This window comes from Rutilus rutilus (assembly GCF_951802725.1).
Source record: "Rutilus rutilus genome assembly, chromosome: 2".
NCBI lineage: Eukaryota > Metazoa > Chordata > Actinopteri > Cypriniformes > Leuciscidae > Rutilus > Rutilus rutilus.
In genome coordinates, this window is record NC_140210.1 from 402,670 (window position 1) to 415,128 (window position 12,459).

Sequence of the window (12,459 nt, forward strand, 5' to 3'; positions counted from 1 at the left end):
TCACATAGTATGCGAACACTAACTAGAGCACAGCATCTCTTTAAACCAAACACAAATCAAAACCACAATGGCACAGCATCCCTACATCTCCGCATCATTCATATTTGCCTGGATTTCACCATAGGTGAGCAGACACCTTTGAACATCACCATATGCAGAACTAATGATTGCTTCAGGGTTTCCCAAGTACTACCTTAGATGCACATAAATAGTAGGCTTACTCAATCTCTTCTGTATATTGCCCAAAAGCATTGCTATCTATGGTAAGTAGCTATGCAAGTAGTAATGTAAGCGTAAAAATCTTTGTAAGTTCATGAGAGACAGGGGCCACTCGTAAGTTAATTACATGCAACTTAAAAGGATCTTTTTCCAGTCTTTCATATTCTATTAGAGGCAAATAGACAGTGATTAAAATATATTGATGCATTTTGATAAGCCATTGGACACCATTTTGGTCCACGAACATGACAGAGAAGGAGGAGGCCTGTCACATCATAAAATGACAACGGAGACAGAGAGGTGCTATGATTTCACAAACCTAAATAAATAAATTGAGAGTGTGCTAAATGAGCCTGCTCTTCATAATCCTCTTCCTCCTCTCTTCAATGGCAGGCTCAAATCTTCAGTACTCTGATCTGTATAGCACGGCAAGCACACAGTTTATTGGTTGTAATAATGGTGAAATTATAAGTAGGACTAGCTCAGTCACTTTAGCTTTGCAATTTATTTTGTATTGTTTGATCAACACAACATTATATGGCACTTCATGAAAATACAGTCTTTGTCATGTTCAATCCCTCATACCTTGAACACATCAGACATTTTTTTTTTATCACATAGATACATTTCAAATGGAAAGTCTATTTAAACTTAAAATCATGGTTATTTCATGGTGTACACTGCATTAATCAAAATTCCAAACCATTTTATAAAAATAAACTGCTGTTTAAATAGTCTATTTGACAATGGTGCATCATGTCAAAAGAATAAGTGTAAAGAACCGATTAAAAATATGTTTAAAGAGCAAGACATAAAGAGCATATGTGTTTCACGTCGATTGGTCATATCTCCAACACATTATCTCTTCCAAACTGGAATTTCAGTCTGCCGCTCTGCAACTGAGCAAACATCATAAGGCCCACGGATTGGATTGCATATACTCTTCAGCTTCAGGCAAAGGAAGCAAAACTCCACCTTGCAGCGCTTACACATAAGGTTTTTGCAAGCGAACCCATTGTGTTCTAAAAGGAGACCGCAGGTTGGGCAGGCACGAATTGCAGGACATTCTACATTGTTCACATAAGACAGCCTCATATTATTACACTTTGCTAGCTTGTCAACATCTGGGTTGATACAGTTTTCATTACTACAGCGGATATAATTAGCAGCTGCTCCTTTCCATTCCCTCATACACTGCCAGCAGAACTGGTAGGTCTTCTTGTTCACAGCTGTGCAGAGAGTGCATTTCACGCAGAGGTTGGCCAGGTCTTCACGCTCAACGAAGGACTCACAGCTTGGACACTTTCAATATACAGAGACATATTTAATTGTACATTAATTGTCACTGAATTCACATTATCCAGAAGACATAAAAAATACATGAGAGCATTGAAGTGTTATTTATACTCACTGATTTGAACTCGCAGTACTCAGCTGCTGCCAGAAGAGCCATATTCTCTTCAAAATGAGCCTGTTCTGTATCACTAAGCACTGCCAATTTCCTGACCTCCAAGTATGGCCACTCTGCACCACATTTTATTGTGCCATGCAAGATAGCTGGGCAATAAAACTTATACTGACCCTGTTAGAAAGGACAGAATAAAACAAAAATGATTATAGATTCCAACTGAAAGTACAGGCACGATCTTCTGGCTGCCCAGTTCTGCCTCCAAGTTGTTGATAATTGTTAAGAATGCGTATGTGATTGCATGAGAAGCAAATGTGAAGCCTGAAAAGACATCTAGAGATACAAAGACCACTTCTCAAAGAGGGTCTTTTTTGTCAAGGATAGAGCATATAACACTCTTTCACCCAGAGCTGACATTTAGCAGATACACTCAGAGCTTGTGAACGATTTCTTTAGGGAGATAGGAACACAGTCGCATTAAAATGCACAAGGTTCGTTTCAGATTTAATTGTCTACTGTCTAACAGGTTTGTGCACACCAACAAAACTGAGGCAAACAAGGTCATCAACTTGCCCTTAAGCGTCACCCTAAACCTGACCCTAAAATTCCCTAACCAACAAGGATGTTGATCCACGAACATGCGTTACCTGGCACAATCATGTTAAAATGATGATAATAATTAGACTATTACATTATTATTATTATTTTTTTATTATTATTTTTTTACGTTTAACTCCACATAGAGAATTTCTGACCTACCTGGTCCAGCAAACTTCGACACCAGGCAGTTAGTGACTGTGGGGACACAGCATGACCACAAGACATTTCCGCTCTCAGAATGTCGGGGTCATCATCTAAAGCTAAAAGGTCATAAACCAGCATCAGCAGTGGCACTGAAAACACTAAAACACAACGTTTTGTGTAGGCTACTTCTATTATTTACGTACACTGGCGACAATTTTTCAAAAGTTTCTCTTTTTCGTTTCTCCAAGTATTGTTTTAATCTGACAGATTATTTACAAAAAAACTTACTAATGTCGTCTTTCCGTCTGACAAATTTCAGCGTTGTATCATTAAGGTCGTACTGTCCACTGCTTTGGTTGTCTTCCATCTTGATGAAGGCTCCTTCTTCAGTTCGTCTAGAATGACAACAAGCATGAATGAGGACGTTGGGAAGGGGATCGATATGTTACTTATGAAGTGAACCAATAATGCGTTCGCTTTCAGTTTGGAAAAAAGGAAAGCGAAACCACCACTCAGACATGCGGGTGTTCTAATAAATCATGAAATATTAAAGTTTTGTAAATATAATATAAAAGTTGACGATAAAGAATAAATATATCGTCGTGTAAAAATAATAGACTTCTACATAATGGTATGAAGAATCCTTTATTCTTCAGGACTGTGCGGTTGTCTTCAAGATAACATGAGCTGCCCTACTTTCTGTTTACCAAACACTTCTTAGAAATTGCACTCTTTCTGATAAACCGTCAGCTGAACTGAGGGCTATTTAAATGTATGAGTTTAGGTTGGGTGTGCTCGGTTTTCTACCATCCCTTGTTTGTCTTTCACTTTGACGCGATTGGGCAATCCTTCAAAACTTGCTTCGTTCACATGCAATCGAAAAGAAAAAGTATGACTCAAGTAACATCAGTCCGTGTGATTTAGGCTATTTGCGTCTGTGAGATATGGGGAGAACATATCAAGTGTTTGTGGTCGGAATGCAAAACGAGAGGAAAACTATCCCTGCAAACAAGCCAGCACGGGCCCTTTACGGGCCCACTTAGGGCTAGCCTAAGGGCCCCCAGCGGGCTGCCAGCGCAGGGCCCATGAGAATTTGCTCATTGGCAAAACGTTGGCCCCTTAGCGCTGGCCCTGCACGGGCAGCCCTCACTTAGCCCCCAGGAAGCCCTCACTAAGCCCACACAGGGCCCGCACTATTAATCTACAATAAATCTGTTTCACTATAAATACTTTTCAGCTACTATAACTTATTCTATACATCTGAAATGGATGCAGTCACCACATAACTAATGTCTGTATTGTCAAAAAATGTACAGTAGTCAAAGGGATTTCAAATCAATGTATTTATTAATTACAAAATATAAAACATTCAATTCAGGTTAATACAGGTTAATAAAGCTAATTTAACACTCTGAAAGGGACTAAAAATTCTCTATACAAATATAAAAAATCAAATAAACATAAAAAAAATACTGGTAACACTTTATAATAACATTCGATGAACTATTAATTTACAAAACATTCATAAATGATTAGCAAGTGACATACTAACATTTTATGTATGTTTTGTAAATTCCATTTACAAGTGATTAGCAAATGATTAACTAATTATTTACGAAACATTACTATGCGTTCATAAATGATTAAAAAGTGATATGTTAATTATTGTATGTATGTTTTGTAGATTCAGTTATAAGTCATTTACATTTGATTAGTTAATGATTGACAAAACATGAATATGCGTTTCATAAATGTTTAATAAATTGTTTTTTTAATGTATGTAGCAATTAGAGGGTGCAGAAAGTGTTGTAAATGCCTTGAATACACGTACAGATCATTTGTAACAGGTAAGTGTTCAACACAATGTGTAAATGCATGAATAAATCATTTACAACACTTTCTGCATCCCCTAATCTAAAGTGTAAACTATTCATCACTTGTAAATGTGTTACACATCATTCGTAGATTACCACTTCAAGAATCAATAAAGCATAAGATCAACGAATCTTATCTACGAATGATGTGTAACACATTTTCCAAGTGATGAATAGTGTACACTTTAGATGTGTTGTAAACGATTTATTCATGCGTTTACACATCATCTATAACAGGTGTTGAACACTGTAGTGTGTACTCACTGCAGTGTAAGTGCTGACTGGTGAGGGTATAGACAGCTGTCTTCTGTAGTGTGTAGTGTAGTGTGCACTGCAGTATATTCTCTGACACACTTGGAGTCTTTAACCACTGTGCACCTGATGTGAGCAAAACATACAAAAAAAGTAACAATTTATTAATTGAGGGTGGCTCGCTGGAGGAGGGTGGCTCTATGGTAGAGGGTGGCTCGCTGGTGGAGGGTGGCTCGGGGTGGCTCGCTGGTGGAGGGTGGCTCGCTGGTGGAGAGTGGCTCAGAGGGTGGCTCGCTGATGGAGGGTGGCTCGCTGGTGGAGGGGTGGCTCGCTGGTGGAGGGTGGCTCGGGGTGGCTCGCTGGTGGAGGGTGGCTCGGAGGGTGGCTCGCTGGTGGAGGGTGGCTCGGAGGGTGGCTCGCTGGTGGAGGGTGGCTCGCTGGTGGAGGGTGGCTCGGAGGGTGGCTCGCTGGTGGAGGGTGGCTCGGAGGGTGGCTCGCTGGTGGAGGGTGGCTCGCTGGTGGAGGGTGGCTCGCTGGTGGAGGGTGGCTCACTGGTGTAGGGTTGCTCGCTGGAGGAGGGTGGCTCGCTGGTGGAGGGTTGCTCGCTGGTGGAGGGTGGCTCACTGGTGGAGGGTACAAAATTAAATGAACAAATATAACAATAAAACACTAGACTTCACTGTATAAATTATACATAGATTCTTAATAAAGCTACTGTGTTAAAGTTCTTATAGTTTTGTTATATTAGGGATAGTTAACTGTTACCCCAAAAAATCTGTTATCATTTACTCTCTCAAATTGTTTTAAACCCTAATGATTTTCTTCTGTTGAAAAAAGTTATTTTTGAAGAATGTGGGTAACCAGACAGGTGCTGGTCCACAGTGACTAGTATATGTTTTTCCTACATTGGAAGGACCAGCAACTGTTTGGTTACCCACATTCTTCAAAATATCTTATTTTGTGTTCTGCACAATAAAGAAATTAATACAGGTTTGAAACAACATTACAGTGAGTAAATAATGACATTTGACATTTTTGGGTGAACTATCCCTTTAAGGACAAGCGGCAGCATGTTTAATATTAGGATGCTGTAATTTTAAGACCAGTATGCTGCTCTATACAGCCACGCATCCAGTTTTCTCTCAAATGTTTTCTGCTAAAATGGCGTTTTTCTGGGACTAAAATAGGCCAAGGCCGCGCCCCGCCAGAGGCGCCCGTGCCATTGTGCCGCAGCAAAAATGCGTTTTACATTATAGGCTAACGTTACAGTAAATCAAGGAAAAGGAGTTTCCCCACTGTGTATGGGGAACTGAGGTTACGATAGTAACCGAGTAGTTTTCTCTCAAATGTTTACTTTCACAACATATCCCATAACCAACTGAATGCACTGATACTAACGTTACCATCTTCAAAAGCAGATCGTGGAGCCATTTTAATCGTCCACGTTCAAAATCCGAGCACAGCCGTTAGACGAACGTAGTTATAGCTTAACTTTTTTTCCTTAGACTTTAGCAGTTTACTGTGACAATCTGACGTGGTAACATACAGAATATGGTAAACGAGGTGAAAAGGACCATATTTAGCCTAACGTTATATAAGCTAACTAACGTTAGTTTATTGACAACCTAGCTGCTAACGTTACTCCGTTGTTGTTCGACAAAAATTGGATTAACAAAAAAAAAAAACAATAGGTACTGAAAATACAATAATAGCAGAACACACACACTATGGCAAATATTTACTGTTAAAGATAATACTCAATTTACAATTAAAACTCACCTCAGAGTCAGGAGAATTCCACTGCGAAGGCAGAAACAACCGTTAGGAAGGCGGAAAGTGACGACTGCAGCCTGTAGCACTAGCGCGGTGATTAATCAAATACGTAGTTGATGTTCGACGCATGCGCGGAATTGGATACTTTTAACACGCATTTATTAATCTTTCATTTAATGTAATTTAAACTGTAATGCCGAGTTAAGGATAGAAAAATAGATACTTAAATATATATTTCATTAGATGAATTATATTAATTATTATTAATTATTAAATGCAGGAAGGTTTCTTCAAGCATCTCGGAGACCTTCCCAGTTTTTTCTGTTTCTTATCAGACTCGATGATGGTGAGATCAGATCATACCGGCTGTTGTCAGATTCCTTGTGCATACACAAATCTCACTGGTTATTACAATTAATGGCAAAAAGAATGTTTGGAAATTAAACTGATAAACTGATATTTCCTACTGACACACTACAGCAAAATAAATAACCGACTTAAAACCTTTTTTTTTGTTAATGTAAACATAAATGTATATATTTAATACTATATATATATATATATATATATATAGCATTGAATGCTCTACAAATAATTCTTATAAGTTAATAACAAAAAAGATAGCCTATAAATTACATGAAAAATAGCACTCCAAAGAGCGCTCAATCTCTATCTCGGCAGACATTTTCCTTCTAAATATTTAAAAATTGAGTGTATAGCCTAAAGTTAAACTTATGATCTCCAATGTTGTTTTGAGTGTTGTAGACAATGGTGTGAAAAGCAACTATAATGAATAAACATTTATTTGACTTGACTGAGGTGTTATTAGTCATGTGAACTTGTCTTTTCTTTCAATTTAATCTAATTTTTATTGTTGAAATGTTTAGCTATATTAGAATGATATAAATGGCATTAGGCCTATACTTCTATTGAAAATTGTATAAAAACAGACAAAAAGAAGAGAGAAGTTTAATTTAAACTTTAAAATTAAAATTTAATTTAAACTCAGCGAACTCTGCCAGAGTGATGGATATCATAATAACTAGTAATAACTTCTTCATATCTCTGGACCATCAATAACTTTACATGTTGACCTTCTCAAATAAATTAAAAGCCTATTGTTTTATTCCTGATATGCAGGATTCAAAATTAACTAGGTTGGTAGATTTTTTTAAATTACGCGGCAGCCAGATTTTTACCACCAATTGCATGGTACACTGTTAATTTTGGATTACATTACAAACATCATATCCAGTAAAAATAATAGGCTTTTTAAAGTAAGATTTGTTCTTAGAGTTTTTAAGGGATCATGTGTTGTCTTGTAGACACAATCCAGTGCAAATAATGGATTTTTTCTTTTTCTTCCTGCTGAGCAGAGTTATAAATGGAAGGTCTTATTGAATTTCACATTCAATTTTAAAAAGCAGCCAAAACGTAATGAAAGTGGGCTACCTAAACAAAACTTGCATGGGCCCAAAGGTACAAAAGCTGCTCTGGGCCCGAACGGGCTGGCCCACAATGGGCCACCATGGGCTTAATGTGGGCAGCCCGCTAGTGTGGGCTGCTCACAGTTAGCCCGCGGTGAGCCCAAAGCTGTGGGCCTCGCCTGGGCAAGCCCACACTGGGCCTGTTTAGGTTTGGTGTGGGCTGGCCCTAGCCCACTGTGCCCGCAAAAAGCCAGCATGGGCCCCGCAGGGGCATGTTTGCAGGGATAGACGTCGCAAATTCGGAGGAAGAATTCAATAACACAACAGTGATGGAATTCAAAAAAAAACTTGCTGAAAGACTGCCACAGGAGGCATCAGGTACTGACCCACTAAAAGCTCTCTTTTACTCACGTACCTTACCTCACAATGTTTCTCTTATGAATATTGGGCTATTGTGTTGTTGTATTTTATTGTTATCGCTAAGTACGAACACTACAGACAAATTCCTTGCACATGTAAACCCATTTGGTCCTTAAATGTGATTCTGATTTGAATAGACGACTTTGAGAAACAATAACGCTGGATTATTATTGAACTATTATTGATGCCACAACTTAACATTTAATTGAATTCTCACAGACCCTTCTGGATTACGATTACTCTACACCAGTAAACAACTCAACGACACCGACAAGTTTTCTGACCACGGGATCAAGGATAAAGCCACTATCTGCATTATATTCCGGTTGCCGGGTGGAAAATAAACCAGAAGTCGTGAGACTCGAAGGAGAGGCTCTTTAACAAGAGTCAAGTGTGCTGTATATTCAACCGTCATGTTTCTCCAACGAACTACAAATGTAGACTTTATGCTGAGATCGATTATGCCATTAAGGTTTCTACTTAAGTTTATTTTATGTTGATAAATATTTCTAAATGTATCAAGAGACACAACTAAATCTGGATCGTAACATCATGACAAAATGAACTCAATATCTTGTAACAAATGAAGTAGATTCAAATGTTTACACGGGTGTTCAGCAATTGCTGCAAATAGCACTGTATACTGCCTGATTTTACCAGATTTTTCCTAATCTGTTTTGTGCAGTTTTTACCTTTTTGTAAAGACAGGATTTAATAAATGTTTTGAAACAAATATCAAGTCTGAAATCTAAAGTTTCTCATTCACAGAGTGTCATCTCATCTCATCTGTCACACCACTTCATGTCACTGATCTAATGAGCTGAATCTAATTATTACACATAATGTGCACGTGCCCGTGATCCCTTTTCATTGACTAAACCCTTCTTTCAAAAACCATAATTATTTATTTTACTAGTCATGTTTGATAACTTTAAGCGCCTCTATAAAATGTTTATGTCTGACTGTGTGTTCGTGCTGGGGAGACATATACGTTACTGGAGACAGCCTTGAAAGCGAATGTTCTGTTTAGTTTAGCAAAGGTTTCGATTGCCCGATATTTAGCCTATATTTCCATGTGCCATCCTATATTTTTATGTAAACGAGCGATGTGCTGATTTGGAAACTAATAGGCGTTGCTCCCTCGTAAAACAACGTTGGACGTAGGCTTGGCTAAATCTAAAGGGCGTGATCTTGAGTTGTTATTGGGAATCTCGGCTTAATTTACACTTTCAGTTCTGACCCAAGTGATGAATCGAATGGCGAACCACACCCGAGAAGAGGACGGGTGGTAAACGGTACGTAGGTTATGTCTGTCTGAGGCTGAGTCGGACATCGCTTTGGGGAACATACTAAACGGTCCTTTGTAATAGTAGCCTATGTGTGTGTGTGTGTGTGTGTGTGTGTGTGCGTGTGTGTGTGTGTGTATGTTCTCTGTCAGCCAATTTAAGCAGTGAAATTACCCGTCCTCTACTTTCTCGATGAAAGCGAAAGCTAAATTCATGTTTTGAGCTCTTCATTAGATGTTTTTGCCCTGCTGCATTTTTACTTTCATTTATCTAACCAGATGTTTTGCACTGAGGACATGCCATGCGAGGTAGGCAGATTAAGCACATAGTCCGAACACCAGCTGAAGGGCGGTAACTATTTCTAGAACTGAAACTATTTATTGTAAGTTACAGGTCCAACTGTAGTTTCGATTTGCATTTTGATGATCTGTTAATAATAGCAAGTTACATCGTACGATTGGTTATCGATTAAACGAATCTGGCCATTAAAACTTTCCATATAGTGACAAAACCTTATGCCTTAGGCTGCTCTTTATTAGGCTATCGTTGTTTCTTTCTTGCTGTGTGTGAGGTAAGTGTATATTTGCTACTAAAGTCTCTCTCAGCGTGAACATTTTCTTTGCGTGATAACAGTATATTCTTGCGTTGTTTATAACCTGTCCTCCATTGCTGACCTTCTGTAGAGGTGAGCGAGGCACAAACTAACGCGGGGCTAGTTGTCACACACATAGCTTTGCCATATCAACATTATATAGAGAAATAATTGCGCCAAAATTAAAACATCTTTGGAAGATATCACTGAACATTTATTTACCATATAGCAAAAGTAAATTTCTTACTTAAATTCATTTTTTTCATCTCTGTTTTTGTGTTTATTTAAAATTAGACAATTTGAGATAGTTGTTTAATGCTGATCTAACAGCAGAAGACACTAGAAGTTGTGCAGGTGGAGCATGTTGTCACTGCTTTACAATGAATCATTATTAGAACTATTCTATTCTATTCTATTCTATTCTATACTTTTATGAATTCTATTGAGAAATCATGAGAAAATTTGAATAAAGACTGAGAGTCAATGTTCAGAATGTTCAGTGTGGTGTGTTGGTTGTCAAACTCAAAAATTACTTTATTTTTAATTATTAAAAAAGGCCATTGTTTTATATGAAAAAGTTAATAATTGTATTTTATTGACTAAATGTTTTAGTTTGTCTTTTTTTATATATATTAGATCAGATAATATTTTAATCTGTCATATTTTAATCACCTATTGGAGCATGTTGTCACATTTCACTTCCATTCTTTTAGGGTAAATCAAAAAAAAAGTATACAATGTTTAAATGAAACAAAACCACATAATTGTACTAGATGTGTGAAATTAATGTGGGTAAAAATATATACTCTGAACCCTTAGAAAGCTAACACAAACTGATGAAGTCAAAAAACTCTCCCTATCCCAAAATATGTTTGTCCTTCCACTGAAAACAAGTTGCAAGTGGCTACTCACCTTAGATATAAAAGAAAGTTTCATCTTCATAGATCTTATGCTAGATGATGTTGACTATTTTGTTGACTAACTCGGTTATTTCTATTTATTTTGCTTGCGATGCTTAGGTGTCTCTTAAGAATATTGTTGCCTTCAGTGAGGGACAATCCCTTCATCCCAGGATTCAGCAACCTGCTACAACAAAGTCCTTAGATTCAGGTAAAACCATTTCACCTGACGATTGCAACAACCACACAATTTAGATTTAAATGGAAATTGAAGTGCAGTTATAATGCCTGTTTGTCACAATGCCACTTGTCACTGAATATTTCTGAAAACTGTAGCTATTTTCCACATGCTTCTGTTTTCATTGACTCTTTGCATGTATCTATTGCATCTTGTTTTTGTCTTTTGTGCTTGATGGTAGCTGATTTATAGGGGTCATAGCATGAGAAATCAAATTTGCCTTGATCTTTTGACATATAGAGGTCTTTGTACCATTAAAATATCCTGCAAGTTTCAGAGCTTAAAACAACCTCCTCATTATAAAGAAAGCAATTATAGAATATAAAATAAAGAATAGCAAATAGAGTCCACACTGTCTACACTGATACTCCACTACTCCATACGCTTGAGTCTGTCGACAACAGGACAAATGGAAGAGGGAAACAACGTTCAGTTAAAAAAGCTAGTTTGAGTGTCTGTAAAGACTTCAGAAGGATCTCAGCGTCAGAAACAAGTGGATGGTTTATTTTAATGGCGTCCTGGATCACCCCGGAGGATTATATGTTTGTTCGGAACATTTTGTTTTGTAAATGAGTATTATGGAGAATTGGCAAAGAAACTTTTGTTTAAATTTGAAGCAGTGACTGTATTGGATCTGACAGTGCAGTAGCGAGTGGGCGTTGATACTGTTTCCTATGCAATGAAGTTAGCCAATCATAACAGTGGCTGTTTACTGACAAGCCTTAAAGGAGCCGTGCCTTTAAAATAGATCATTTCAGAAATAATAGTTTTTCCGCACATATATTTGTGTCTGTGTGTGCAAAAATCTTTATAATGGTTTGAGGTATGTTGAATCTAAGGTGATTTTATTCCTTATTCTCAGGGGTGGTAAAAGTACTCAAAAGTTATACTCAAGTAAAAGTAGATGTATCTAAATAAAAAATGACTCCAGCAAAAGCAGAAAGTCCTCCATTCAAACATCACTTGAGTAAAAGTACAAAAGTATCAGATTTAAAACATACTTAAGTACCGGAAGTAAAAAGTAAATATTCAAATGAACTGTAAATATCAATAATTAAGCAGATCAATTGTTTTGGGAGTGATATGCAGTGTTTTAATTGAACAAATGATGAGATTTGATACTGCAATTAAGAATTTGTTAGATTTACAATCAAAAGAGACAATGAAGCACCTTATCGCAGTATAGGGGTTGAACTTTCAATAGACACGTTCCAAACATTATAGCTGCATCAAACAGAAGATGTGCAAGATACAAGGTAAGACTGTTTCAAAATATCAGAGGAAGAACCACCTCTTTAAGTTGAAATATCTTCAAAACACACCATTA

At 37.5% G+C, this 12,459-nt stretch overlaps 2 protein-coding genes across 4 annotated transcripts in view; one reads left to right on the forward strand and one right to left on the reverse strand.

Moving 5' to 3' along the window:
• Positions 1-704: 704 nt before the first annotated feature.
• LOC311286717 (uncharacterized protein) lies at positions 705-2,821 on the reverse strand. Its single transcript, XM_084402971.1, has 4 exons — positions 2,660-2,821; positions 2,387-2,487; positions 1,631-1,801; positions 705-1,521 (listed from the first exon to the last, which is right to left on the reverse strand). Exons 1-4 carry the CDS (start codon positions 2,736-2,738, stop codon positions 1,078-1,080), a joined length of 795 nt encoding a protein of 264 aa, XP_084259097.1. The 5' UTR covers positions 2,739-2,821; the 3' UTR covers positions 705-1,077.
• A 6,497-nt stretch (positions 2,822-9,318) lies between these two features.
• Positions 9,319-12,459, forward strand: part of LOC311285968 (uncharacterized protein) — a 59,369-nt gene continuing 56,228 nt past the window's right edge. For 2 of the 3 annotated variants that reach the window (XM_084401890.1, XM_084401891.1), the window contains exons 1-2: positions 9,663-9,711; positions 11,015-11,105. In XM_084401890.1, coding sequence (XP_084258016.1) covers positions 9,682-9,711; positions 11,015-11,105 — 121 coding nt within the window. In that variant the 5' untranslated portion in view covers positions 9,663-9,681. Of the gene's footprint in view, positions 9,413-9,662; positions 9,712-11,014; positions 11,106-12,459 lie in introns of those variants that run through there. The other variant, XM_084401892.1, reaches the window with a different exon arrangement.

What these genes read in the sequence shown, in the direction of transcription:
- LOC311286717 (XM_084402971.1), bottom strand. Translation starts at nt 2,738, where the DNA reads ATGGAAGACAACCAAAGCAGTGGACAGTACGACCTTAATGATACAACG. An exon ending in GTCGAAGTTTGCTGGACCAG is followed by an intron (nt 1,802 to 2,386) that starts GTAGGTCAGAAA and finishes CCTTTCTAACAG; the next exon opens with GGTCAGTATAAGTTTTATTG. An exon ending in AGTACTGCGAGTTCAAATCA is followed by an intron (nt 1,522 to 1,630) that starts GTGAGTATAAAT and finishes GTATATTGAAAG; the next exon opens with TGTCCAAGCTGTGAGTCCTT.